At 34.3% G+C, this 27,167-nt stretch overlaps 3 protein-coding genes across 7 annotated transcripts in view; 2 read left to right on the top strand and 1 right to left on the bottom strand.

The window, feature by feature from the left end:
* Window positions 1–628: 628 nt before the first annotated feature.
* LOC129910703 (uncharacterized) lies at window positions 629–7,880 on the bottom strand. Its single transcript, XM_055988195.1, has 3 exons — window positions 7,674–7,880; window positions 766–7,614; window positions 629–706 (listed from the first exon to the last, which is right to left on the bottom strand). The coding sequence occupies exon 2, from the start codon at window positions 7,492–7,494 to the stop codon at window positions 967–969; it is 6,528 nt and encodes a 2,175-aa protein (XP_055844170.1). The 5' UTR covers window positions 7,495–7,614; window positions 7,674–7,880; the 3' UTR covers window positions 629–706; window positions 766–966.
* Window positions 7,881–14,562: 6,682 nt separating this feature from the next.
* Window positions 14,563–15,581, top strand: LOC129906848 (thymidylate kinase). The gene is made up of 4 exons (XM_055982800.1): window positions 14,563–14,764; window positions 14,831–15,079; window positions 15,134–15,251; window positions 15,307–15,581. The coding sequence occupies exons 1-4, from the start codon at window positions 14,593–14,595 to the stop codon at window positions 15,494–15,496; spliced, it is 729 nt and encodes a 242-aa protein (XP_055838775.1). The 5' UTR covers window positions 14,563–14,592; the 3' UTR covers window positions 15,497–15,581.
* A 5,098-nt stretch (window positions 15,582–20,679) lies between these two features.
* The window catches only part of LOC129906841 (G-box-binding factor), a 173,310-nt gene continuing 166,822 nt past the window's right edge, over window positions 20,680–27,167 (top strand). For 3 of the 5 annotated variants that reach the window (XM_055982792.1, XM_055982790.1, XM_055982789.1), the window contains exon 1: window positions 23,248–23,930. The gene's annotated coding sequence lies outside the window, so the exon portion shown is untranslated. Of the gene's footprint in view, window positions 20,707–23,247; window positions 23,931–27,167 lie in introns of those variants that run through there. The other 2 variants (XM_055982793.1, XM_055982791.1) reach the window with 2 other exon arrangements.

The raw sequence follows: 27,167 nt of genomic DNA, 5'->3' as shown, positions 1-27,167 counted from the left end.
TATTATGGCGACTTTTCATAAATCGATCGCAAAATATGGATGGTTAATTTATAAAATGTCATTTGAAAAAATTATACATAAATTGAAAAATAACAAATTTTCTTCGTGTTTCGTCTCGGAAAATGGTAAATAATTGTTTAAAAATTAGTTGTTTGCGTGGTTTTTCGGTTTTTGTGTGTTTTTCGTCGGTAATTTAAACAATTAAGAAATACGGTAGCTGACATTGGTCGCCAAATTTTCATGTTTTGACAATTTGGCGACCAATTATCGATCCACGAAAACACACTAAACTGCTTACCGACATATGTCATTGTTGACACTTACATAGCCAAATGTCATTCTATCACTTCCGCAACGGCGGTTTCGGTAATACGAAATCTTGTGAAAGCAGGGGCGTATACAGGTTTGCTTCTTGGGGGGGGTCATGCCAATTTTTTTTTTTCAAAAGTTTTGATAGCAGGCATAAACCTGAAAATGGGCTTTTTGAATTATTAAACATTAAAATTTGTGCGTCTTGCATTTCGAATCGAAAAGTTCCGAATGTAGTTCTAAAAGTAACCAAACAAAAACGTTATGAGATTCGTTTAAGTTTAGCGTTAAGCCTTAAAGCCTAGAACGCTGCTTGTTGGGCGAATTGGCCACAACTAAAACTTTTTTGTTAACTCGCAAATAAAACACGAATTTAATTTGCATGGAGTTACAAATCCTTTAAAAAATGAAATTTTATTTAATTTTAATTACAAGAGATTAGATTAGATTACTTACTTAGTTTTATGGTATAATTTTAGATATTTAAGTTATTTATAAAGAAAAAGCAAAAAGCCACCTCGTGGCTAGCAAATCGGAAATAGAATAGAAAATTAGAAAAGTAGTTCAATGACAATTTAGGTTATGAAGATTTCAACTTATGTGGCTCCATCTAGATGCCCAGGGTGAAACTACTTCTAGGGTGCGCACACACCTTTTTCAACACTCCCCCTTGGTAGTTTCTCCTGGGGACTCATTGGGAGCTTTGATGTCGAGAAGGGCCAATTTGACGGCAGGTCTTTCGTAGATTCCACTCTGCGTTTGTATGAAAGCGCTTCGTACTTGATCGTCTTTTGAAAGCTTAACTTTGATTATTCGTCCTTTAGCCCAACTGTTTCTGGGACTAGTTGGGTCAACGACCAGGACTATATCGCCGACCTCTAAAGGTTTTGCGGGTGTGAACCATTTTGTACGCCTGGTAAGTGTGGGCAAGTATTCTGCTACCCAGCGCTTCCAGAAGCGGTCCGCAAACTGCTGTGAGGTGAGCCAATTTTTACGTAGCACTGTCACGTCGTCGTTAAATTCCACCAAAGGTTTGGAACCACTGGCCGAGCCTAATAAAAAGTGGTTAGGTGTGAGAGCTTCTGGATTTGCAGGATCTATTGGAATGTATGTCAAGGGCCGTGAATTAATTATATTTTCTGCTTCTATCAACATACTGCGCAGCAATTCGTCATTCGGATTCCTTGTCGGCGCAATAGCATAAAGGGCGTTTTTAATGGAGCGTACTAAGCGCTCCCAGCTACCACCCATATGCGGTGAAGCCGGTGGTATAAATTTCCATTGAGTGCTTGTAGTAGTAAATGTTTCCGCCAATCTATCACTCTGGATACAACTAGCCGCTTCCCGTAGCTCCCGTTCTGCGCCGTGAAAATTAGTGCCGTTGTCGCTATGAAACTCGATGGGCGTTCCTCTTCTGGCAATGAAGTTTCTGATACAGAGGATACATGAATCTGTAGTCAAGGTATGGGCAACTTCTATGTGGACTGCCCTTATGGTGAGACAGGTTAGAAGCACTCCCCAGCGCTTTTCAGTTCTTCGACCTACAGTAACCAAAAGGGGGCCAAAGTAGTCGACGCCAACGTACGAAAATGGTCGACAGAAAGACGCGAGTCGCGCCTGTGGAAGTGGTGCCATGATTGGAGGGCGTGGAGATGCTCTATTAATCTTGCACTGCGAACAATCTTTCTTGATGGCTCTCAAAGCTGATCGCACCTGAGAAATGTAAAAGTTTTCGCGAAGAATATTTACCACAGTTTCATCGTTTTGATGGTTGTAACGATGATGAACATCTTCGATAATAAGAGTGGTTATGCGATGAAATCTTGGCAGGATAATGGGTAGTCGGAAGTCCAGGCTGAGTTTTTCTTCCAAACGGATTCTGCTATTGGTTCGAATGAGACGATTTTCATCCAGGAAGGGGCACAGATTAAAAAGCGGACTGCTTTTCTCGACACAACGGTTCATGGTTAAGTCTGCAACCTCTTCGGCGTATTCACAAATTTGTGCTTCTCTTAACAGTTCGTTTTGCGCGTTCTGTAGTTCTTCACGTGACAAAAGGCCACTCACCTTGATTGTCTTGTTTCTTTTAGTGCTTGTGTTGTGCACAAATCGAAGGGCATACGCCGTACTCCTAAGCAGCTTCCACCAGGTAGGGATTTCATTGAATCGGAAAATAGTATCTCGACCGAAAGTATGAATGGCAACAAAGTTAGTTTTAAGGTCTTCAATTGTCCTAAGCAGCTTCCACCAGGTAGGGATTTCATTGAATCGGAAAATAGTATCTCGACCGAAAGTATGAATGGCAACAAAGTTAGTTTTAAGGTCTTCAATTGTAGAACCCACGACAACTTCCTGCGGCCATTGATCTGCAGAGGATTTCAAAAAAGCTGGTCCATTGAACCATCGGCTAGTGTCTTTGAACTCTGGAGGTTTTTGCCATTTTGTGGCTTCGTCCGCAACGTTCATATTTGTAGGAATCCATTTCCATTCTTCTATATCGGTAAGTTCTAAAATTTCGCTAACTCGAAATGCTACGTACTGCCGGTATCTGCGGTGATCAGATCGGAGCCAACACAAAACGGTTTTGGAGTCTGACCAGAAGTATTGTTTGCCAAAGGAAATGCCGTGTGACTCTGTGATACATTTAGCGAATCTTGCTCCAAGTAGCGCTGCCTGCAGTTCCAAGCGAGGAATTGATAAGGCCTTAAGAGGTGCTACACGAGTTTTCGCCCCTATAAGACTAGTCTCCACTAGCCCGTTGTTGGAACTTCTTATGTACGCTACCGCCGCGAAACCGTTTTCGCTGGCGTCGACGAAAACATGCAATTGTACATCGGAGCCCAGAGTTGAAGTCACGTAACATCTTGGAATCTTAACCTTCTCGACTTTGGATAGATGATGCACCCATTTCAGCCATTTTTTGTATTCATCGTTTTTGATTTCATCATCCCACTCTATTTTAGATCGCCAGATTTCTTGGAGCAGAATCTTGATGTACATGAGGAAACACGATATAAGTCCTAAAGGATCAAAAATTGTCATCATAACTCTGAGGACTTCACGCTTAGTTGGACGTTTTGACCCGAAAAGAATTTCCCTTTGATTTGGGTTTGTAGTAAGCTTGAACGTAAGGCAGTCTAAAGAGGTGCACCACCACATCCCAAGCACCTTTTCTGTACCTAGTTCAACATCGGCGTTCATGCTTTTTTGTTCTGTTGGTTCTGATTGAAGTGCTCTTAGAACTGCGGACGAATTGGAAACCCAGTTTCTGATGTGAAACCCACCCTGCTTGTGAATGTGTCGAATCTCCTGAGCTAATGTGATGGCCTCTTCCTCAGTCGGAACACTATCCATCAGGTCATCTACGTAATGATTTTCCTTAATAGAACAGGCCGCTCTTGGAAATTCAGCTGCAAAGTTATCGGCGTTGGTATTTTTGACGAAATGTGCGGTACATGGGGAACAAGTTGCCCCAAAGGTCATCACTTTCATAATGTATGTATCGGGTTGCCCTTCTTCGCCATAGCCCCACAAGAAACGCTGGTAATGTTGGTCCTCCTCTCGAATACCGACTTGGTGGTACATTTCCATTATATCCCCACAAATCGCGATCTTGTGTTGTCTGAATTTATAGATGACGGACGTCAGAGGAGTAAGTTGATCAGGGCCTTTGAGGAGTAAGGAATTGAGTGAAGTCCCGCGAACTGCAGCAGCAGCGTCCCAAACGATCCTAATTTTTCCAGGTTTATTTGGATTTTCCACAGGAAAAACTGGTAAGTACCATGAACGGTCCTTATTCTCCACAATCTCTTGGTGGGTGATTCTTCGTGCATATCCTTTTCTGACGTATTCATCGATTTTACTATTTAACTTTTCAGCTAGAACTGGGTCACGCTGCATTCTCTTTTGTAGACAGACTAGTCGTTTTCTGGCCATCGGATAACTATCAGGCAGTTGAAATTCATCAATTCTCCAGAGAAGTGTCGTTTCGAATCTCCCATTCTTGCGAACTGTACGGGTGTTCAGCAGATTCAAAGCTCGGGCATCATCGTCAGACATCATTAGCTTTTTCAACTCGTGTGTTCCGAAATTATCATCGCAAATAAAGTTTTTCACAAGGCGGCGTAGCTCGGGGTCATTGCATTCGCAAACATGAAAGCTGTGAGTTTTATCAGACCTGTTTGCTTCTTCGACACACTTTCCATGAATCACCCAACCTAGGCGAGTTTTTGTCGCAACCGGTTCATTTGGACCTCTTTCTTTAGATTTAATCGGGAATCCAAGTTGTGTATTATCGAGACCTATAAGCAACAGTGGAACGGCTTTGTTGTATGGATCTATGTCGAGTCCTCTTAGATGTTCAAACTTCTTCCGCAACTCATCGGAATTGAGTGTTTGGGCTGGTAGGCATAGTTTCTCAACAGTGTGTACATTTGCTAGTGGGAACTTCTTTGCGTTGGCGGTTGTGCTTGATATTTGTAGGTTGATTAACTTGGATTTACGCTCAAATCGGGAAGTGTTTCCAGTCCACTTCAGACACAGAGGTCGTGACTCTCCTTTCACGTTCAACTGCTTGGCGAGATCTTCATCCATTAACGTTACGGATGATCCATCGTCCAGAAACGCAAACACCTTTATTTTTGTTCCGTTTCCATAAAGGAATACGGGCACGACTCGGAACAGCACAGAATCTGTATTATAAGATGTACTTTCGGAATGAATTCCGACCGTCCCATCCGTAGGTTGTTTTTGGTCGTTGTGTAGGAGCTGATGATGTTTTAACGTACAATTGTTTTTTCCACACAGGGCTTCTGTCTTGCATCTCTGATTCAAATGTTTTTTAAGGCATTTACAGCAAAGGCGGTGCCTTCTCACCTCCTCCCATCGAGCGGTGCGGCTCGATTGCACGAACTTCTTACACTCTGCCACTGAAGAACAGCTGCCACCGCAGACATAGCACTTGTTTTCTGGGTTGGTTTGACTGTAGTGGGCGTTTACGATTCCTTTATCTTTCCATTTGGTGCGTTTCTTCTCTTCTGCATATGTGGAAGGAGCTGTGACCAGAACCCCATTTGCAGCTTCGGCCATCGTATACATCCACGAACTGAAGTGTACGAGTGTGCATAGCGGTAGTGATTGCTTGTGGATGGCCCAATTAAGCCGAAGGGCAGGTGGAAGCTTGTCCACAAGTTCTTGCATCAGCATGGGGTAGTTGAGATGGTCGACTATACCACAGGCTTCGATTGTAGCACAGAGGTTCTGCACTGCTATTGCAAATGTGACAATAGTTTCGAGTTTTTCTGCTTTGGGCGAGGGTGTGGAAGTAATCTTTCGAATCAGCGTGTTTATAATCAATTCGGGTCTGCCGTACAGCATCCTCAAGGTCTCGATGACACGTCCTACACAATTAGGTTGAATGATCAAGCTTCTTACTGCCTCTAATGCCCCACCTTTAAGAGCTTTGTGTAGTCTTATGAGATTTTCCTCATCGCTAAAACCACCCAGTTCAGTGCTCCGATTAAAACTTGCGATGAATAGTGGCCATTCCGAGGGGTTTCCATCGAAAGCAGGCAAGTCTCGGATTAAATGACGCGCTGCTAAATTATTTTTCGTTAAAAAATTATTTGAGGGCGTATATTGTTGCATATTGTTGAACGAGGGCAAATATTGAGAGGACGGTTGGTGTTCGGGGTTTTGTTCTTGAGAATGCTGATGAGTTTGATTGTTTTGAACACCCTGTTGATTGTTTTGAACACGCTGTGATGTTGGCATTAAAAAATTAACTGCGGCTGTGTTGTGTTGATGGTCGGGCTTTGGTAACAGAACTTCCTCACCGGCAGAATGGAACTGGGTAGAACCTGGAATGACAGCTGCGGGAGACGACTGATGTTGGTTAGTGATGAACGATGATTTCCCTTCAGCGCCGCTACACGTATTAGAAATGTGTTGGTGTTGAGAAGTAATCGGCATGAGGTCAAGGGGACTGGGGTTCACGTTCGTCGTGGAGTGCAGGTAATCCTTCTGTGTTGTTCCGTCAATCCACTTACTAACATTCACTTTTGCCTTCGCACTTTTATTTTTCATCGTCTCTAAACCATGGGGAGCCTCATCGTCATCGTCCGAGGAGCTAAAAACTTGATTCATAATTTGGTACTTTTTGGTTATGTACTCGGCATCCCTTTCTTTTCGTAGCTTGAGTTCTTCTTTGTCGCGACTTTCCCTCAACTGCCTTTCCTCTTCGATTTTCTGCAGCTCTATTTGGAGTCGCTTAGTTGAAGAACATTTCGAGGATTGTGAACTGCTGGAGTTAGGTCTCGGTGGTTGGAACGGAGCCTTTGAAGTTCGATCATCCTCGGCTAGCACAAGACCTTGAGTTGAAGTTTTTTTTGTTGCTGAGAAGTGTCCGTTGCTTAATAAAGATGTTAAAGGTACACGGTGCGCGAGGGTCATACGACTGTGGGCATTTGATAAGAATGTATCCGCATACGGGGGTAAGGTTGGCAACCCAAACACGTTCTGAGTAGAAGTTGTCGCGAAGGGGTATGGTTGGCTATAGTACGCGGAAGGGTTAGAAAGAAAAAGATTTCCACACATGGCAGCAACTTCGGCCGCACTATGCGCAGAAACTTTCACAGAACTTTGGGCGGATGCAGCAGGGTTATGTATTGCTGATAGTGACTCATAGAAGGCAGCATTCAGTGTTGTTGTCTCATTGGCTAAACTCCCACGCATGGCAGCATCTTCGGCCGCACTATACGCAGGGAATGCTGCTGAACTTTGGGAAGATATAGTAGTAGTTGGAGTTGTAAAAACGGCTGAACTTCCGACTAAAGCAGCAAATTCGGCTGCATTTGTCGCAGGAAGCGTGACAGCGCTTTGCACTAACGTTGCAGTAGTTGTTGCTGGTGTTTGTGACGATTGGCTATTGGCTTTTGTACTAACCCCACTTATTGCAGTTGCGAAACCCGCTCCTGAAACACTAGCTACGCTACACTTACTCTTACCTTGGCATATCTGACATAGATATGATTTTTCTTCTATGCTGACGTTCACACCGGCGCAGCTAAAATGATTCCACTCGTTGCACTGGTCGCACTGGACCATGTCTTCGGCTGAGTCGGGCTCTTTACAGCTGCGGCAGTTGTACTCTTCATCGACCGGTTCTGGTGTCACTTTGGGTGGCATTTTTCTTATTGGTTTATCTCAAATAAGATTTGTAAAATGTTGGGCGAATTGGCCACAACTAAAACTTTTTTGTTAACTCGCAAATAAAACACGAATTTAATTTGCATGGAGTTACAAATCCTTTAAAAAATGAAATTTTATTTAATTTTAATTACAAGAGATTAGATTAGATTACTTACTTAGTTTTATGGTATAATTTTAGATATTTAAGTTATTTATAAAGAAAAAGCAAAAAGCCACCTCGTGGCTAGCAAATCGGAAATAGAATAGAAAATTAGAAAAGTAGTTCAATGACAATTTAGGTTATGAAGATTTCAACTTATGTGGCTCCATCTAGATGCCCAGGGTGAAACTACTTCTAGGGTGCGCACACACCTTTTTCAACACTGCTGATGTGAAACGAAATTTTTCGTCGGTCTCCACGAGGACAACGAAATGCTTGCGAAAACTGGACCGAAAAATACTCAAAAATTGCAAAACATAAATGAAAAAAAAGCAAACACGCATCGCAGAAAGACATGCAATGACAAAATGAACAACAAAAACAAACAAAAAACTCAAAATGTCATTTTTCCACACACAATGAATGTCCCCGGCAATTGTTTGTGTGCGAAAAAGAAGTTTAGACTTTCAATTTCGTTGTGCCGAACAGCGTACTACAGAACGAAAAGTTGAACGAAATTTTCGGGTTACCAATTCGTTGTTTCATTTTTGTATGGGATTTTTCGTTTCTTATCAGCAGCGTACTAGGCTTTAATTTTGACCAATTGAGGATATCCTCTCCTAAAAATAAAATGTACTATACGAGTACTTCGATTGAATAATTTGCCTTAAAACAACTGTTCATTGTTTTCCGCTAGCCCAGAAAGTTAAAATAAAAATCGTTTTTACTTAATAACAGTTTTTAACTTTTGAATTAAAAGTTTTCCTAACCTCAGGCAAACGCATCGCAAAGTTTTGTAAAAAAAATTGCATTTGAAAATATATTTTTTTTTTAAATTTTGTTTTAAAATTGTATGGGAATTTAAAATACCTCTATTAAAATAGTAAAGACAAAAAGAATAATTTTGGCGATATTTTGGGATTCGTCCGTTTTCAGGTATTAATCAGCGGTTTACAATATAAAAAACATTCAGTTGTATTTATTAGATTAAGCCCTGCTTTTTCAATCGTCAGATAGACTATCAGAAGAATAAATGTCACTATAAAAAAAAACTTTTATTCCTAGGAATAAGCTCTAACTTAGGTTTATCTAACTATTCAAAAAATTAGCCCTAAGTGATATTTAATAATAATATTTAAATTGCCTTAGATAAGGTTGCTTACATTGCTTCTATAATTGGCTGGCCACTGATGATTAACAAATCCATAGTTGTTTCAAAAAATGCAACAGATCTAGCAAATTTAGTATGTACAAAATACTGTTATATTCTGTAAGCAAACAAAATTAACCAAATTTTATCAGACGAATGTATTGAACTGGAACATTGCAAAAAACTAAAATGATTTGAGAAATGACATCCTTCTTTAACATTTTGCCGATGACGAATTTTATCAACAGAATTGACCTCCACACAGCAAGGCCACAGAAAGCTTCCCTATTTAAAACATATTTTATTCACTTCATCATATAAAAAAATAGAAGATATGGCTGCTTCTTTTATTTGCTGGTAAGCAGTGTCTTGCCCTTAAGATATTATTTTTGTGTACCTACCAGATTCAATTTCTTTTAAAAAGCTTTGAATATAATACTTATCCGGATTTTGTTTCCATACAAAACTCTACAGCACAGCTCAACTAATATTATCGAACGAATCAAAATAATCCTAATCCAGCATAGCGTTCGCTAAAAATATGACCACATCCCCAAAATAATATGGTAAAATAGTTTGTTTGAATACCAAAAATTTTTTTTACTTTTAATTTTCGTTCATGTTCTAAAACTTCAACATTTTGAAAATAATCTTACTCAAGAGATTTCAGTATCACATAACAAACTCTTTTTTAAGTTCTAAGTTCTTGGGGGGGGTCATGACCCCGTAACCCCCCCCTTGTATACGCCGTTGTGTGAAAGTGACTCTCACTCCCGCCGCAGTGCATCGCTGCGTCTTCGGTAATAGGCATGAATATATTCCGAACGTTGTCAAAATTTGTTTGTCAAAAATGGGCACCAATCTGTCAGGTCGGCCTTTAATTTTTATATTTCAATCGCAGTAAACAGGAATTTTGTTTTTGTTTTAATTTATAAAATGTCATTTAAAAATAATATAAATTGAAAAATAACAAATTTTCTTCGTGTTTCATCGCGGAAAATGGTAAATAATTGTTTAAAAATTAGTGGTATGCGTGGTTTATCGGTTTTTGTGCGTTTTTCGTCGGTATTTTAAACAATTAAGAATTCGGTAGCTGACATTGGTCGCCAAAGTGTCATGTTTTGACAATCTGGCGACCAATGTCAGTTCGGAGTATATTACCTTTTTAAAGGCTTGGCCACACCGGAGGGTACGCGGTAGAGGTACAGGTAACGGTACGGGTATTTGTATGGAAAAAATTCCAAACTGACACATCAACGTTCGGGTGTGGAATTTTTTTAATACAAATATCGTTGCCGCTACCCGTACCGCTACCGCGTACCCTCCGGTGTGGCCAAGCCTTAAGGCTTGGCCACACCGGAGGGTATGCGGTATAGCGGTAACGATATTTGTACTAAAAAAATTCCACACCTGAACGTTGATGTGTCAGTTTGGAATTTTTTTCATACAAGTACCCTCACCGCTACCCGTACCGCTACCGCATACCCTCCAATGTGGCCAAGCCTTTATGTGTACTGTGGCGGTAAGGGTACTTGTATGAAAAAAATTCCAAACTGACACATCAACGTTCAGGTGTGGAATTTTTTTAGTACAAATATCGTTACCGTTGGCCACACCTCCGGTGTGGCCAAGCCTTTATGTGTACTACTGTGATTTTGCCGTATCACCCCAACTAACAATTTTGCTTCTATAAATCTTTATAGAAGCAACAGAATCATCTGTGTGTAAAGCTTTATAGAAGCAAAATTGTTAGTCGGGACATCAGGTTTTTGAGATATCCTCAAAAAATATCAAAACCCCAGATAAAAAAACTGTTTTTTTTTTGTTTTGACATTTTTTGAGGATATATTATGTATATCTAAAGCCTTAACTACAATGAACTAAAAAGTGAAAAAGTGGGAAATTTAGCAAAGTAAAAATTTCGTATTTCTCTCTAGCGCTATTTAATTTTGGAAAAAACTACAAAAAATGTTTTTTAAACCAAAAAATAAGCTTTCTGCATCATTATTTTTAATTTTGCGGTCGGAGAAACTGTCACAAAATGAGTTTGAAAATTTGCACTTTTTGACTTTTTGCAAAAAGTGGCCGTTGTAGTTATACCTTTAGAAGTGAAAAAACCGTCAACGCTTCAGCAGCGTACTCGGCTTAAATTGGTTAGCCCAGGCAGTGTTTTTCCCAACTAGCACAACAGCTTCTATAAATTGAGATCTCGCAGGTTCTGCTTTGTATACAGCTTGTATTGAGCTTGCTTCAGAATTTAATCGCTTATAGAAGTTCGGACTTGTTTAACAACTTCTAATATGTTGTTTAAATACTAGCAGCCTTATTTATTAGACTTCACTAAACAGCTCTAAACGGCTGCATAGTTATACAATACATAAAGTTTTATGTAGCCTTTATGCAACGTTACATAAATTTCTATTTATTAAACATTTTCCTAGCCATTATTGTTATGCTAGGTTTGTGTCCAAATAAGTACTAAAAATGGAAAATTAGTACGACAAACAACTCCATCTGTCGACAAAATAACTCCATCTGATTCAAAAATAAACAAAAAAAAAATAAACAAAAACGTGGGCGAAAGTTCTCAATGTCATATGTAGAAGAAAATCTCTAAAAAAAAACACATTTCATTTGTTTTTGCTTGACAACAAATTGTTCACTAGATTGGATTGGAAACTGTATTTTCCGTCGGCTTTTTTGGTTCACATGTATGAAAATGTAGACGTTAATTCTATGGAATAAGAAAAAGATGAAGAGGTACACATATGAATTTATAAGTACTGCGGCCAAAATTTCTCGTAAATCATATCAGGAACAAATCTCCAAATTCCTTATTTTTTGATTTAGTTGACTTCAAGTTCTTTATTTAATTGGAAATGTAATCCAAAAACTAAATTCTTCAATGAAAAAAATATACATATACAAATATTGATATTTTTTTCTTTTTCTGAAAATTATTTGATGTCCAAATGACATTTAAGCAAAATATATTCTTATTCAGGCTCTAAACAACCTAAAAACTCGTTTAGCTTATACAACTTCTATTAAACGTTGCATAAAGTTTATAAATAACAATTTTCTGTTTAAAGACATTAGAAAGAGTACATAATGCTATGTACTGTATATGATGAGTTTATAAATAGGGCTGTAGGTGTGTTTTTTTGTTTATCTATATAGATTTTGTGCAAAAAAACGACATCGGGATTTTTGAATTCCATGCAAACATTTGGCAACACTGTACATATAGTTTGGCAGCTGTCTGTCAAAAATGTTGCTTTTGTTTTTTTTTTTATTTTAACTCCGAAGTGGGAAGGCCATTACATCCATGTTGGATGCAAAGAAAAATTTTCATATCGCCATGGCATCCATTTTGGATTCAAAAAATTTTTTTTTTCACTAAAACCAAAAATTATCTGTATATTCTTAGCTACATTTTAAGACCATGACCATTAACATTAGTTGCGTCGTTCTTGTATTATAAGCGTTTGAAGGTAGCCATATTGAATTTTTTTTCGATTTTTTAAAAATCAAATGTGGAAACTTTTTTATTTTTTTTTTTAATTTTTCGAAAAAACTTTGGTAATTTTATATACATATCTGTTGAACAATCTTATCAGGATCCATTTAAGACTTTTATCTGAAAAGTGCATTGCGTATATCTCGAGATATTAACATTTCAATGGAACCATGTCAAACAAATTTTTGATTATTTTTTTCTATGAGAGTTTTTTTCAAACCTCGTTTTCTCCGCTTTTTTTTTTGTTAATATTTTCAGATATTTTTGTATGAACACAACAATAAACCTACCTTGGCAATACTGTTTTTTATCGAGAGAAAGTAAAATCTGGATAATTATCTGGATTTTTCAAAAATCTATACAGATAAAGTTTTTGTTGTTTTTAACACGTAAATTGTTTAGATTTCAAAAATCTCGATGTCGTTTTTTTGCACAAAATCTATATAGATAAACAAAAAAACACACCTACTGTTAAAGAAACTTAAACGAAGAAAGCTTGTTTTTCGGATAAGCTTGCTTAGTGAATTTATAGAGGCTTTACAGAAATTACCAAGTTTTTATTTAATTTTTGGTTTTGATATTGAATAATCTAGCTCGGACACTTTTTGGGTTTTGACATTGAATAATTTAGCTCGGACATTTTTTTCTTTGACATTTCTGCTATTTGAACTGATTAAGTTTTTGATTTCATTAATGAATATACTAGGATGGCCGAGTGGGTAGAGTGATGGACTACTACCAAGCAGATACGAAGTTCGATTACTGGGTGTGGTAAAAAAATTATCTACTTTTCAAATTATTATTAATAGATAAACTAAATACTAATATAATGTTATATATAATATCAGGTCAAAAGATAAAATTCATGATTTAAAACCTGCTAAAAAAGAATTCTTTTTGGTTTTTGTAGTTGTTTTTTTTTTTAAATTTCGATAAGACATGTATTAAAGAGCTATACAGGCTGTTCCGAAGCTATCTGTCAAATCTCAAAGCTTCGGTAGAGCTTCGGTAAAGCTTCGTTTAAGATCCTTATAGAGAGTCAAACTTGTATAACGTTCTCCTTTTTCCATGCCCAACAACCTTACTAAAGTTTAAAAGAAGCTGAAATGTAGCTTTTGTAATACCTTAACCGAAGCTGAAATGTTAGTTGGGTTTTTTCAGTTAAAGCCTAGTAAGCAGCTGAAGTGAAACGAAATTTTCCATAAAAAATTTCTTTAACGACATCTTGAACGAAATTAAATTTGTTTTGTTTTGCTTATTTTCTGATGATTTTTCTTGAGTTTTTTTATTTGTATTTTTATTATTTTTACTTTGCTATTATATCCGATGGTATTTTTTCGTTAAGCCTGGTGCGCAGCTCGCGCTAAATTTTAGCTCCCATACAAATTATCGAAAAATTTTATCTGAGCTAAAATGGATCCCATACAAATTATCGATAACTTGTATGGGAATTTTATCTCGGCTAAAATTTAGCGCAAGCAGTGTACCAGGCTTTAAGATGTACGCTGTTGACTTTGGAGACATGTTAACGAAAGAATACCATCAGGTATTATAGCCAAGTAAAAATAATAGAAATATAAATAAAAAAATTCAAGAAAAAACATCCGAAAATAAGTTTTAAAGCAAAAACAAAACAAATTTATAATTTCGTTAACGAAATTTCGTCTTAACTGGACAAAAAAAAACGCCTTGGGGCTAAACCTGAAATCTTGGCAGCACTGTATATTGAATGTTCCGAAAACAGCAGACACAACAAAAATTTAGAGTTGTCATATTTTTTGCTTTCGTCTTTTTATTGTATTTTTCATGTATGTTTTACAAACAGATATAAAAATGTATGCTAGCAAAACTAGTTACCTAAATACATTTTGTCCTTTCAAACGTCAGTTTTCACGTTTGTCAACAAATTCTAAACAATTTATAAAAAAATTAGTTTGGTAGCACAGATTTAAAACTGTTCAAAAAGTTAAGCCCAGAGAAATCTCCGGGCTAAACAACTAAGCCCAAGGGGCTAAGGTGTTGTTGTATTTAACATGTAAATTGCTTAGCCCAGACTTCGTTTTTTTTGTCCAGTTAAGACCGGTTGTAATAAAAAACACACATGTTATAATCCAATATCCTTCCGTGGAATGGAGTGTAGACAAAAACTGTCGACAAGGTAGTGCCAAATGGTTATGTAGGTCACAATTTTTTTTCGCTATTTTTCGCCAACTTTTGACATATATGTCACATGCTACTGTCAAATGTCACAAAAGACCGCAACTGATGTTTTATTTCAAAAGTTACCGCGTATTTCACCAAAATTGTTTAATTAAATTTTTTATTAATTCATATAAAAGAACAATGTCGCTATCAAATGGGTCAACAAATCGAGGAGCTTTAATAGTATTCGAAGGATGCGACAGATGTGGCAAATCAACACAAAGTTCTATGCTTGGTTTGTTATTCTTTATTGTTTCTGGAATTAAACTTCAATTTATTTAACATTTTTTGTCGTCCTTAGTTGAATATTTAAAAAAACAAAATATTCCAGTTAAACATATGGCATTTCCTGATAGAACATCACCAAGTGGCAAATTAATAAATGCCTATTTAACTAATAAACAAGAAATGCCCGATGAGAGTATTCATTTGTTGTTTGCAATAAATCGTTGGGAAATCCAAAACGAAATCAAAAAACTTCTCAACAATGGAACTACTCTAATTGTTGATAGATACTCTTATTCTGGAGTTGCTTATAGCACAGCCAAAGGTAATCATCACCTTGATTTGTGTGTACGTTTATCAAAGACAAGTTTCTTTTTAGGTTTGAGTTTTGAATGGTGTCAAGCTCCAGAACGAGGATTAATTCGACCGGATTTAGTTTTTTATCTGAAAACTGATATCGACACTTTGACCAGTAGAAGTAATTTTGGTGAAGAAAGGTAAGATTTTTTTTAGATGGTGGGTGCTTTTGTTAAGACACAACATCTTTTGCAGATACGAGAAAAAAGAATTCCAGACAAAAGTGTCGCAAGTTTTTAATGAAATCTGCAAAACAGAAAGTAGTTATTGGACGGAAGTTAATGCCGCACAGAATCTAAACAGTATACATGAATTGGTTTCCAGTGAAGCTATGAATCTGATAGAAACAGTTAGCAAAACACCACTGAATTTGCTGTGGAAATGATGTCGCATCAAATGTTTTTTTTTTTTATATTTTTATAGAAAATTGTTAAAATAGTTAAAGCATTTAAAAGTTCTGGTTCATTCCATTTTGGAACAGGGTATGGAATGGATTTTGTTAGGGTAAAATGTATGTTTTTTTTTCTTTTGTATTAAACCAGAATTATTGCACTATACTAAACCCCGTAGCTCCTAAATTGGCATTAAGGTAGACACTTATGTTGTTATGTTTGCTTGGTATGACCGAAGAGATACCTCCTGATACTGCGGGTGGCAATGGTGAAGTGGATGTAGAGCTTGACTGCTAACCTTAGTCAGCATTCTTGAATTTATTCCCCAGCTTCAACTGGACGCCACCCGTAGAAAAATGAGATAATCATCTGATATTCAATTCACTGTACCAACAAAAATCTTTCCTGTCTTTCTATTCCTTCTACCAAGTGCCGTGAAATTTGCATTTAAAAGACCTTAGGTCTTACAGGCATATATGTAGTTAAATATTATTACTGCTATGGTTTGGAAAAATAAACTAGCGCAAAAAAATAAGGGAACAAAAAAAAATCGTGATTTTTTTTTAAAGATTTCCATAGGCTGTATCTATGTATATGTAAAAAATGATTGTATCATGACAAAATAAAAAGAATGTGAAAGCTCTATTCTTCTAGTATTAGGATTAAATGTTAAAATATTTTATTTCTAACGGTAAAATAGCTAAATCGTTGGAACTGTTCAAAAACCAAAAATTTCAAATTTTTTTTTGTTTTTAATTTTCTCTTAAGAAAGTGGGAAAATTTTTTCTGATAAAATGATTATTGATCAAGCAGTTTTTCTGTTGTGAGGGTTTGAACTTTTGAGATGAAATAAAACACCATATTTCTGCAGGTCTAAATGACTTACTTCTTGTAACTTTTTTATGAGCAAAATCAAATTCTTTTGAATTTATTTGAACATTTTATTGATAAATAACGTTTAAATTTAAGATAAACCAAGGAAAAACAAAAAGTTTTCAAAATTAGGAAAAGTAGCCAAAAATGGTATAAAGCTTTTTTTTTTAATTTAACTTTTTTTGAAAACTTTTAATTTTTCCTTGGTTTATCTTAAATTTAAACGATATTAATCAATAAAATGTTCAAATAAACTGAAAAGAATTTGATTTTGCTCATAAAAAAGTTACAAGAAGTAAGTCATTTAGACCTGCAGAAATATGGTCTTTTATTTCATCATCAAAAACTGCTTAATGAATAAGTCGGAAACTTTGCATATTAATTTCAGGTACATTAAGCTTCAATAATTAAGCCTCAGTTTATCTTATCACCCATAGAAATTAAATAGCAGTACATTTTCTAAAAAAAACCGTAAAAATGTCTATTTTAATAGCTTTTCTAAATTAATTCCAAAAGTAAGAAAACATTTTGTTTAACAAAGCAAACTTATGTCGTTTTCGATTGGCTCTCCGGAAGCGTCCGGAATCATTCAGAAGACTTCTGAAACCGTTTTATTGGCATGAAAATGACAGCCAGAATGCTTCTCAGAAGAGAAATTCTCTTCTCGATTTCAAATCAGAATCAAATCAAGAAGCACTAATACATGAATACTCACATGTCAAAGATACACTCAATCATTGTTTTTTATTATTTTTCATTCAAATTTTTTTCGTTTTCTGAAATTAATTTTTTGTTTATTTATTTTCAAACAAATAAATTAATGTCGTTTTCGATTGGCTCTCCGAAAGCGTCCGGAATCATTCAGAAGCCTTCTGAAAGCGTTTTATTCGCACGAATATGACAGGCAGAACGCTTCTCAGAAGAGAACTTCTCTTCTCGATTTGAAATCGGAATTCACTCAAGAAGCACTAATACATGAATATTTAAAAGTCAAATTAATCACTCAATTAATGTTTTTTTTTATTTTTTGAAATAAATTATTGTTTTCCGAATTAAATTTTTTAATTAATTTTCAAACTTACTTAAAATATTTTGAAAACCAACTTCCCCATTAATTTCTTGAAAATTACCAATTTTTTAACAATTTAAAATATTTCGTTTGAAAGAAAAATAAATTAATATAAATATTTGACATTTGAAATTTCATAGAAAAACACACAAACACAAAAAAAAAACAGAATTGAGTGGAAGCGATTTGACGTTTTCCATTCGATTTCAGAATGAGTGAATCCTTGAGTGAAACCAATCGAAAACGACATAAGCTTTTAAAATATTTTGCAAAACGAATTCCCGATTAATTTGTTGAATATTAGGTACTATTTTCTTCACATATTAATTATTTTTCAAGTCTTATGCCATATTTGACATTTTAAATTTCACAGAAAAACAAACAGAAAAAAAAATAGAATTGAGTGGAAGAAATTCAAATAGAGCGGGCGGCCACTGCAGAAACACTCAACTCATCGAGCTAAAGAAAATTTCAAATGGGAAGTGAAAGAGGGCTATTAGTAGTTACGAAAACCACAGGTCTTCCCGTTCGCATCCTGGCACGATTGGCGTGGTAAAGTGCATTGTGCATCTCATAGAGTTAAAAGACAATATTGGTGTCAAATTAAAGGTGATATTATCAGCTATCAAAATTCAGAGGTCTTCTGGGTGAAAGTCTGACAGTTTTGTCCTCCGGCCCATTTTAGGGTTAGAAGCGAAGAAGGTGAGTTTTTTCATAAAGTCTGGTTTTTTGGTATGTTGGTCGATGACTTAAGCAACTTTTTCACTATAAAATAAAAATAAGAGTCATCCCTTATTTTTTTTTTGGCTACTGTACTTAAAGTGGCAAAAAAAAAAAGGAAAATGAATCTGGAAGGATTTTCTCACTTAAAACTTTTTAGAAGTAATAGGGTCATTTGCTGAATCGAAACTAAAATAATTTATGGGTCCTATTATGACTGGAGAGTCGAACGATTTGGGAAATGCTCATATCGTATGTTGAACATCAACTCTTAGGCTCTTATTGCGACTGTCGTTTGTCTATCCATAGACGACTTTTGTCGATAATCGAAAATGACTTTTGGTATTGTGAATCTCTATCGATAGACGACTTTTGTTGAAAATCGATCACCGAAAATGAATTTTGGTGTGAAAGTTATCGTTCGATCTTCTTTGTTTACAATTTTGCTATCGACTCGAATTTAAGTTTGGGAAATAAAAACAATTATTAAAATGCGTTAATAGATGAACAGGTCAGGGCGGCATTCGTTTCCCTCTTTTATGGCTCCTTGTCATGAACAATATCCCCTTAAAGCTTGAGTAAAGGCAGTGGCATTATGCGGATCATCTGGTTATGGTTATTCTAAAATCGTAAAGTTCTTATCCTTGATCATCGAATTCGCTGATTGAGGAAAGTTAGCAACTGGGTCTGGTTGTGGTCTAGGTGTTAAATAAGTCCAAGGAAACTGCTGCTATTAACAACTAATAAAAACCAAAATATGAACAAAGAAATTAGTTTTTCAATTCTACGATTCTCCCAATAAATTCAATAAATTGAAATTTCTTTCTCGAGTAAAAAAAATCATAACTTCCAAAATTTCTAACTGATTTTGATGAATAAAATTGTATTTGATTCAGCACAAATACAAAAAAAACTGTTTATAAAAAAAATTTCAAAACATAAAATAAAGCTTAAAACGGTCTCCGAATTCAGTCCATAAAATCTACACCCAATTTGGTGATTGAGCAAAATAAAAAAATATTTTCAAAAAGAAGAAATACTCCTCTTCTTAGAACTGTAAAAAATCTGCAAGTGACCGAAAAATGACTGAGTAAAAAATCGTTGAAATGTGAAAACATTGAAAAACGGTTTTTTGAGGGTCTATGAAAAATTTCAAGTGCCGAAATATGTGGTACCACGAAATAAAAAGAAAGGTAGGCCTAAAAACTCCTGGTACAAGCAAATGCAAAAACACCAGCATTCAGTTGGCCTTAAAAATGGAACAATACAAAACCGGAAGGCTTGCCGCCGATTTCTGAGGTCAACCCGGCGAACCCACACAGGCGGATCACTAGTGTGAAGCAGATTTGGCGGATAGTTATGATCCCCTCGAAGAAGAAGAAGACTTGGTCTCATTATTATTACTATAAAATTCAACTGATTGGAACCAAAGAGAGTAATTAATTGTTTACTTAGGCCGTGTGTGAATTGCGTTAAATATGTAGTTAACACGGTGTAAAATTTTTGACACTATTGAGGTGAACAAAAAAATTTCAGCTGCATGGCTTATTGTTAAATTTTTTTCTCTGCCTCTTTTCTGCCATAAAACTCCTTTTTAATAAAAAAAAAAAACAAAACAAAACAAATCATTTGCAAAAAAATTTAACTCAAATTTAACCAGGTCCCAGAGCCCAATAAATTTTTAACAGCTGAAAATTTTGTATTCACATCAATAGTGTCAAAAATTTTACGCGGTGTTAACTATTTAACACAATTCACACACTTCACACAATTCACAGCTATTTTTCGCGAAAATCTTTAATCAAACCGGTGCGGTGGTAAAATACGATGAAAACCTGTTTCAGGTGGGTGTAATTTCGCAATATCGCAACATCATCATAGTGTTACGGGTAGTTCCGCACTGTTTTAAAATTTACCAAACGAAAAGGCTAAAACTATGCAACTGTAGCTGGCAGTCTGGTAAGAATATAACCTCAGCATTGTACGCCCAACCATAATCCAAGATATACACAGTGCATTCTGTATATCTTGACCCATTAAGAAAGGAGAAACGAAATAGAAGCAGTATCCAGTATAGTCTTCTCAGCATCGTCCATAAGATCCTCTCTTCTGTATTATATATAATGTTAACTTGAACTACCTGACTTTAATAATTTACCTACTGTTTTATTTAACTCGTTAGAAGAAGTAGTCTTTGCTTTAAAAATAGAAAAAAAATAATTTAGATTCGGAAAACCCAAATAAAATTTTTTAACTTTATTTGTTGGCCATTTATAAAAAAAATTGCCTATCCGCTGTAAACTGCAGTGAATTAAAATAAAAGTGATATTATACAAATATTAATTTAAGCGTTAATTAAATTAATGGGTCTGTGTTTAAAAATTCATACAAAATCTATGTAAAGATGTAATTTTCTATGATTCTAAATTGTGAATCCATTTTGTGGAGCCAAGAATAATCTGAAAAATAAAAGCTAAAAAGATCAAAGAAAAAGTATCCAACATTGAAAACATAGCATACATTGAAAACACATTTATTATGGTAAGTAAAAGTTTAAAAGTTTATTTTATTTTTATTAAAAAAAGAAACCAATCAACCAAAAGAAAGTTATATTATATGTATTATTAAAATGTTAAAATAAATTGGTTTCAAAGTTAAAATAGTTAGTTGGTTTAACTAAACATAAATTCCTTAAAATTCAGATAATTTTGTACCCTTCTTTTTATTCTCCGTATAGTAGTTTATAGTTAATCATCTCCAGTTAGCATTCAAAATCCCGTAAAAAAAAAAAATAAATGTCTTTTTCGATTGGTTTCACTCGAGGATTCACTCGTTCTGAAATCCAATAAAACGGTTTGAAACGCTTCCACTCAATTCTGTTATTTTGAGTTTGTGTAAAATTTTAAATGTCAAAAATTTGAATTAATTTTTTTTTCTGGCAAACTAATGACATGGTATATTAAAGTTGTAAAACTATAATTATGAGGACGATGACGAAGGAGATGATGGTAATAAATTATTCCAACGCTTTAATGCATTCACTTCTATTTTTTAATGAATTTCAATTTCAGAAAACAATTAATTCTTGAATTAAAAAAAAACACAGTGATTGAGTTTTTTTTTTGGCATTTGAATATTATTTATGTATTAGTACTTTTTGAGTGGATTCTGATTTGAAATCGAGAAAAGAATTTCTCTTCTCAGAATCGTTCTAGCTGTCATTTTTATGCCAATAAAATGGTTTCAGAAGGCTTCTGAATGCTTCCGGACGCTACAGGACGTCCAATCGAAAACGACAATAGATAAAATCAAATTTATTTAACTGTCAATTTTGTTTTAAAAGTCCCAATTGAAAAATAAGAAAATTTGTCAAATTTTAAAATTTCCTGTTTTTAAATTTAATAAAGTATATTAAGACCCAATTTATTCACTCGCCATTAAATTTAAAGCCGTCATAAGCTGTTAAGAAAAAAAAAAACATTTGATAAAGTCTTATGAAAAACTCCAATTTTGTCAGTTATCAGGTCCACAGACCTTACAGAAGAAGCGGTTAAATGAAGTTCAAAATAATAGAATCGGATTTTCTTGAAACTTTCAAAAAGAAACAAACAGAAACAACGTTTCGACATTGAGAGTTTAAGTTTTTCAAAACCGATTCTATGATTTCGGAACTGGGCCGAAGTGACAAAAATTTTATTTAAATTACAATTATTACAGAAAAACTAAAAGCAGAAAAACTAAATGAAGTTCAACATTCTGTTCATCAAATTTCATCGAAATCGTTAAAGCCGTTTTCGAAAAAAACTGCAATTACTCAAAAATTTTGTGTAGAAAATGTTCTAAACGAGTTAGTGCAGGTAAAAAGTACGGAAATCAATAAAAACAAAAAATTGTTATCCTCATGAAATGACGGATAATCAGAGTTTAGTTTAAAATGTTGTTTTTGCCATGGGAATTACGAATGAAATAACTCTATACATTTTTTACTTGCGATATAGGTAGGTACTATAGGGCAAGTTTAGGATTGGGATCAATTTCCCTAGAAGGGAAATAGAATATTTTTTTTTTTCAAAACGGCTCTACCGATTTTGATTAAAATTTTTGCGTGCATTATGTTTTAATAAGAGTCAACTTTTGAAATAAAAAAAAATATTTTTTGAACCTGCGAACTGCCATAGAACGCTTTTTTTTATTTCTGAATATCTAATACAAGACTAACCTGATTTCAACGAAAATTATTATATTATTAAAGTTTTACAAAATTTTCAAAAAACAAATTTTCGGATTTAAAAAATCAAATTCAATTTTTTTTTGAAAACTCAATTTTTTGAAAACGGGTCAGTGAAATATTTTGAAATTTTGTTTTTAAGTGTTAATATTAACTATTTATTCAAAATAGCATATCAACTTTTTTTGAAAAATGTAAGAAAATTTGTATTATTAAAAAAGTATTTTTTTCTAAAACGGTTTTATCGATTTTGAATTTTTTTTAAATTCCTTTGAATGCAAGAAATCAGATGGCTTACTCTATTTTGTGATCAAAATCATTTAAAACAGATTTTTGTATTTTTTTCATAACCGCAGAAATTATTAAATTAAAATAAAAAATAAATTACCTTTATTTATATTCATAGAAAGCTGTAAGATAAGAGCTACTTTCATTGCAAAAATAAGTTATAATAATGTTAGGTACCATAATGAAATTCAGAATTTGAGATTGGAAGCAACCATGGTTTTTCGGTTGGAAAAAAAATTGATGGGCAACAAAAAATGTTGTACTTTTTTTCATTTTTAACCTCATTTTTTTTTTGTATCACAGTTTTCTTAACTAACAATATTCATGGTGAAATTTGCACAGTCAAATATACGTAACTTCTATTTCTTCAGTTTAATTTTAAAATGTGCTCACTGTATCCCTACGGCGTATACGTAATATTTATTCTTTCTCAATGAGTGTATCTGGCGCATGCTTATTTCATCCAAACAGCATCCACACAACATTTCATTTCTTATCCCAACGAGGACGACACGGACGATAGCTTGAGCATCCGTAGACATTCTGCAGATTCATCACAATCACATTCAACTCTCAGGTGAACGTAAATTTTCACAGATTCGAAATAAATTCAACTTGTAGCAAACAGTTGACATTATACCGTTGTTGGGGTTGCTACTGTTTCGGTCGTCAAAATAAATAAAAAAAAAGAAACAAAAAAAAAAGAAAAAAAAAAAATCGACAACATACGTATCCCAGTCCTTGGGGCCAAATACCGCGCGTTGCTATCGGGAATATTGATAATCGTTATTCGTCGCAAATTAAACTTCAATTTCGCATGAGAGCTTGTATATGTCCCCCTGCTGCACTCGTATGTTGGCTGTTTGGAATTTTTAACTTTTTTTCCGTAGTATTTTTCGACAAAGGACGAAAATCGTCATTTCGGTTGATATAAGCTCTTTCGGTCTGCAGAATTTTTTTTTGATCGAAAATATATTCAATACACTCAAATTCCGCAAAATACAAAAAAAAAAAAACACTTCCGGCTCACTCTGGGCCATTGAATTAATTTGAAGTGCCGGACGATTTTAATCAAATTCAGCACCGGATCGGTCCACATAGTTCTTGGGAAACACTTGTTGTTTTGGCCTAGTTTTCAATATAATATTCTCTATAGCAGGGCTCTTTGCCCGTCAATCAAAGTGAAATTGGATAAAATTGATTATATTTTTTTTTCTGTCCATTTAAGTGATAATGTTTTGTGAGTACTGTAAGTACTGACAGTGTGCGTGGGTGTGTGCATTGTTGTTGTTGTTGTTTATGTGTATTTATTATCTATCGTGCAAAGGCTTTATCCTATTCGGTTACCTAGCTATTCAATAGCATCAATCTCGCCCAACCAAAGCCATATAAATATTTTTGTTCCTATTCTCTCTCTTTTGAATCGGAATTGAGGAGGGACGTATATGTATTTTTTTTTTTATTGAATGGAACAACAGGCAAGCAAGGATTCATCGTCGTAAAATCGTAATCCTCTCGTGTTGGTGTACAAGTATTTGTGTAGACTATTTTCTTTTTTCTGTGATGTCGGAATAGTACCATGCTGTGTGTGTTTTTTTTTTGAGTTGGAAAAAAAAAATCATTCATTTGGAATAACACAGTCTGTGGTGTAAGCTTGTAACATTTTTTTTGTAATAGCATTATTTTTTTTTTAATTGTAGATTTGTGTTCAGGGGTATCAATATATTTTTATTGACTGAATGGGACAGGAAAAAAAAATTGAGACAGACTTCCTTTGTGATTGTTTCCATAAATCTTTGACAATAGGTACATTGAACTCATGAAATGATTTAACATTCGGAACACCACGAATACGATCGAAGCAAGCTTTTTGTCGCGGAAGAAACTTAAAAAGGTAGATACTGTTGTCTGATAAGTACTGATTTCTTAAAATTATACAGAGTCACCTGAACTAACTTAGTGTGTGGTGGTAGGAAATGCAATTATGAAAACAGAAGGAATAGACGTTTGCGTTTTTAAAGTTCAAGGTTTCTCTTTTCTAAAAGTCGTAAGGTAATATACCCTTGCCCTGAGTGCAAATATGAATGGAAACAGGCATTTTGAATGAAAGGTAAACCACTGAAAGAAAAAGCTTCCTTGGTTGATTTCAACAAAAATTTTTCTCCACAAATCTTAAAATGTATTCAATTTAAAATACATAAGTAACAGCCTTTAAAGCAAAACTTAATTTGTTTTGCAAATTAGAAAACTTTAATAAAATTATTATTTTTTAAATATCAAGTGCATTAAAAAATCAAAGCCCATAGCACAATTTGAAAGATGTGCAACTTAAAAATAGGATAAATCATAGATAATACAGTCAAAAATAAGGTGATAAAAGGGGTAAACCTCGGAATGAATGCTAATAAAAATTTTGTTTGCTCAATATCTTCGTTTTGGCATTCTAAAACATACCTACAAAGTCTAGAAAAATCTCAAAGAATCAAAACAATGCAATGAAAAAAACATTCATTTCTACGAAAAATTGGTATTTTTTGAGAAAAGGGGAAATTTTGGGATATGCACTAAAAACATCCTGGTACAATCTTGGAATTACTGCTAATAGGCTAATTTTTTTGTTTCTATCTTTGTTTGGATATTTTATAACTTATGTCAAAAATCTTAAAAAAATCTCATGTCCGCAAGGTGAAACCCTTATTTGACTGGATTAAGATCAAGAACGGAAAAAGGGCTTTGTAATTTATTATTTTTTCAGTTTTAGCTTATTAAATATAACTGCAGAATTAATGATAATCTATAAATTGTATCAGTCTCTAAATACGAGTACCTACATATATGCTTTAATTGCAAATACTTCTAATGTTTCCTTCAAGATTTTTTTGATTTTACTTTGATTTCCTTGAATTTATTTTTGTGTCTTTGTTCAGCAACGAAAAGGTTAAGTCGCTAAAGCAAACTGTTATTTTTAGTAAAAGTACATATTTCAGAGCTTATTTCACAAATAGACCAGAGTCGATAATTGTTGAAATCAAAAAAAATCATAGTAGAATCAAACCCATTGGAAAAGGAGTTGATTATGATAAAAATTAAAGGAAAAATAAATTACGGGCGAGCCGAGTTCGGGAAGTGGGTGGGTTGAGTTTTTAATGGTGAAAAATGGTATATCTCGATTTCCGGCAAAACTACAAGTCCTATGTTAAAAAATTGTATGGTAAAGCTATAGGTAATAAAAAGATCTACAACTTTTGTATCGACAGTTTTTTCACATAACCTCAAAATTTATGTGAAAAATTCAAATAACCGAGTTTTTGGTTTTTTATTTTTATCTTTTTCAAAAAATAAAAATTTTTCTACGAAATTTGGTTAAAACTTACCTTATTATGTCCCTAATAAACTATAATTTATTTGATTCAAAATATTTATTTTTTCACCTTATTTTGACTTGATATCAAAAAACCACCCTAATTTTCAATAAAAAATTCACGTGTCAAAATATCAGCTTTTTTCAAAAATTCGAAGGGCATTTCGTTTGTTAAAATGTCTTCTGTCTGATGGTGTCAGAAAAAATTAACATAAGTAGGTACACTATACTACATGTTCTCGTAAAATGCAAAAAATGAAAAAAGCTTGAATTAAAAACAATTTTTTTTATCGATTTTGGCCTATTTATTAAAATGTACACTTTAATAACTCAAAAACCGTAAGATAACATGTTACATTGATAAATCCTTAAATTGAAATAAAATTATTTAAAATTTTAGTTCATAACAATCTAGGTCATTTGATAAAGGTAATAAATCTATCCTCTGAATTAACAGGTATACATATAAAGGTGCACGCAGAAAAATGATCGGTTAAAAATAACGTAAAACTCGTGTAAAATTAACAGAGGGAGATTGTTAATATAGCACCTACAAACTAACCCGGTTAAAATTACACGAGTCAACTCGACACTTTCTCGGTTAAATTTTACTAATAGCTGTGTTTTTTTGGCATTGCTATCCGCATCCGCAGTTGGCGTTTACATGCATTACAAAAAAAAACACGCAGCTGCCGATAGGAATAGAAGCTAAACAAAGCTGCGGATAGAAGTGTATAAATTTATGTTTTCCTTTCTCTTGGTGCGTGCATATGAGTTTTTGGTCAATGTTGATATTTGGGAAATCCTACTGCGGATAGCTTTGCCAAAAAAACACGCCTAATATCTCAGCCGAATTTCTTGATTAAATAAGTTGATCGGTTAAAATAACCTTCTAAAATGGTAATTTTAAACAATTTAACTTTACCGTGGCGACTACGTTGATTTTAGCAACGAGAACTACTCGTACGTACTTTTTAACCAAGACTATGTTATTATTAACACATTTTTTTTTTAACTTACCAAAAAAACCTCTCGTTAGGTCCATTATTTTTCTGCATGTGCTTTAAAAGAATAAGGAAATATCGAAAGCTTTAGATTTTCTAGGGAAAGGTGCTGGAATAACTA

The sequence above is a fragment of the Episyrphus balteatus genome, chromosome 1 (genome assembly GCF_945859705.1).
Source record: "Episyrphus balteatus chromosome 1, idEpiBalt1.1, whole genome shotgun sequence".
Classification (NCBI taxonomy): domain Eukaryota; kingdom Metazoa; phylum Arthropoda; class Insecta; order Diptera; family Syrphidae; genus Episyrphus; species Episyrphus balteatus.
This window is presented reverse-complemented; position numbering and strand designations above follow the sequence as displayed.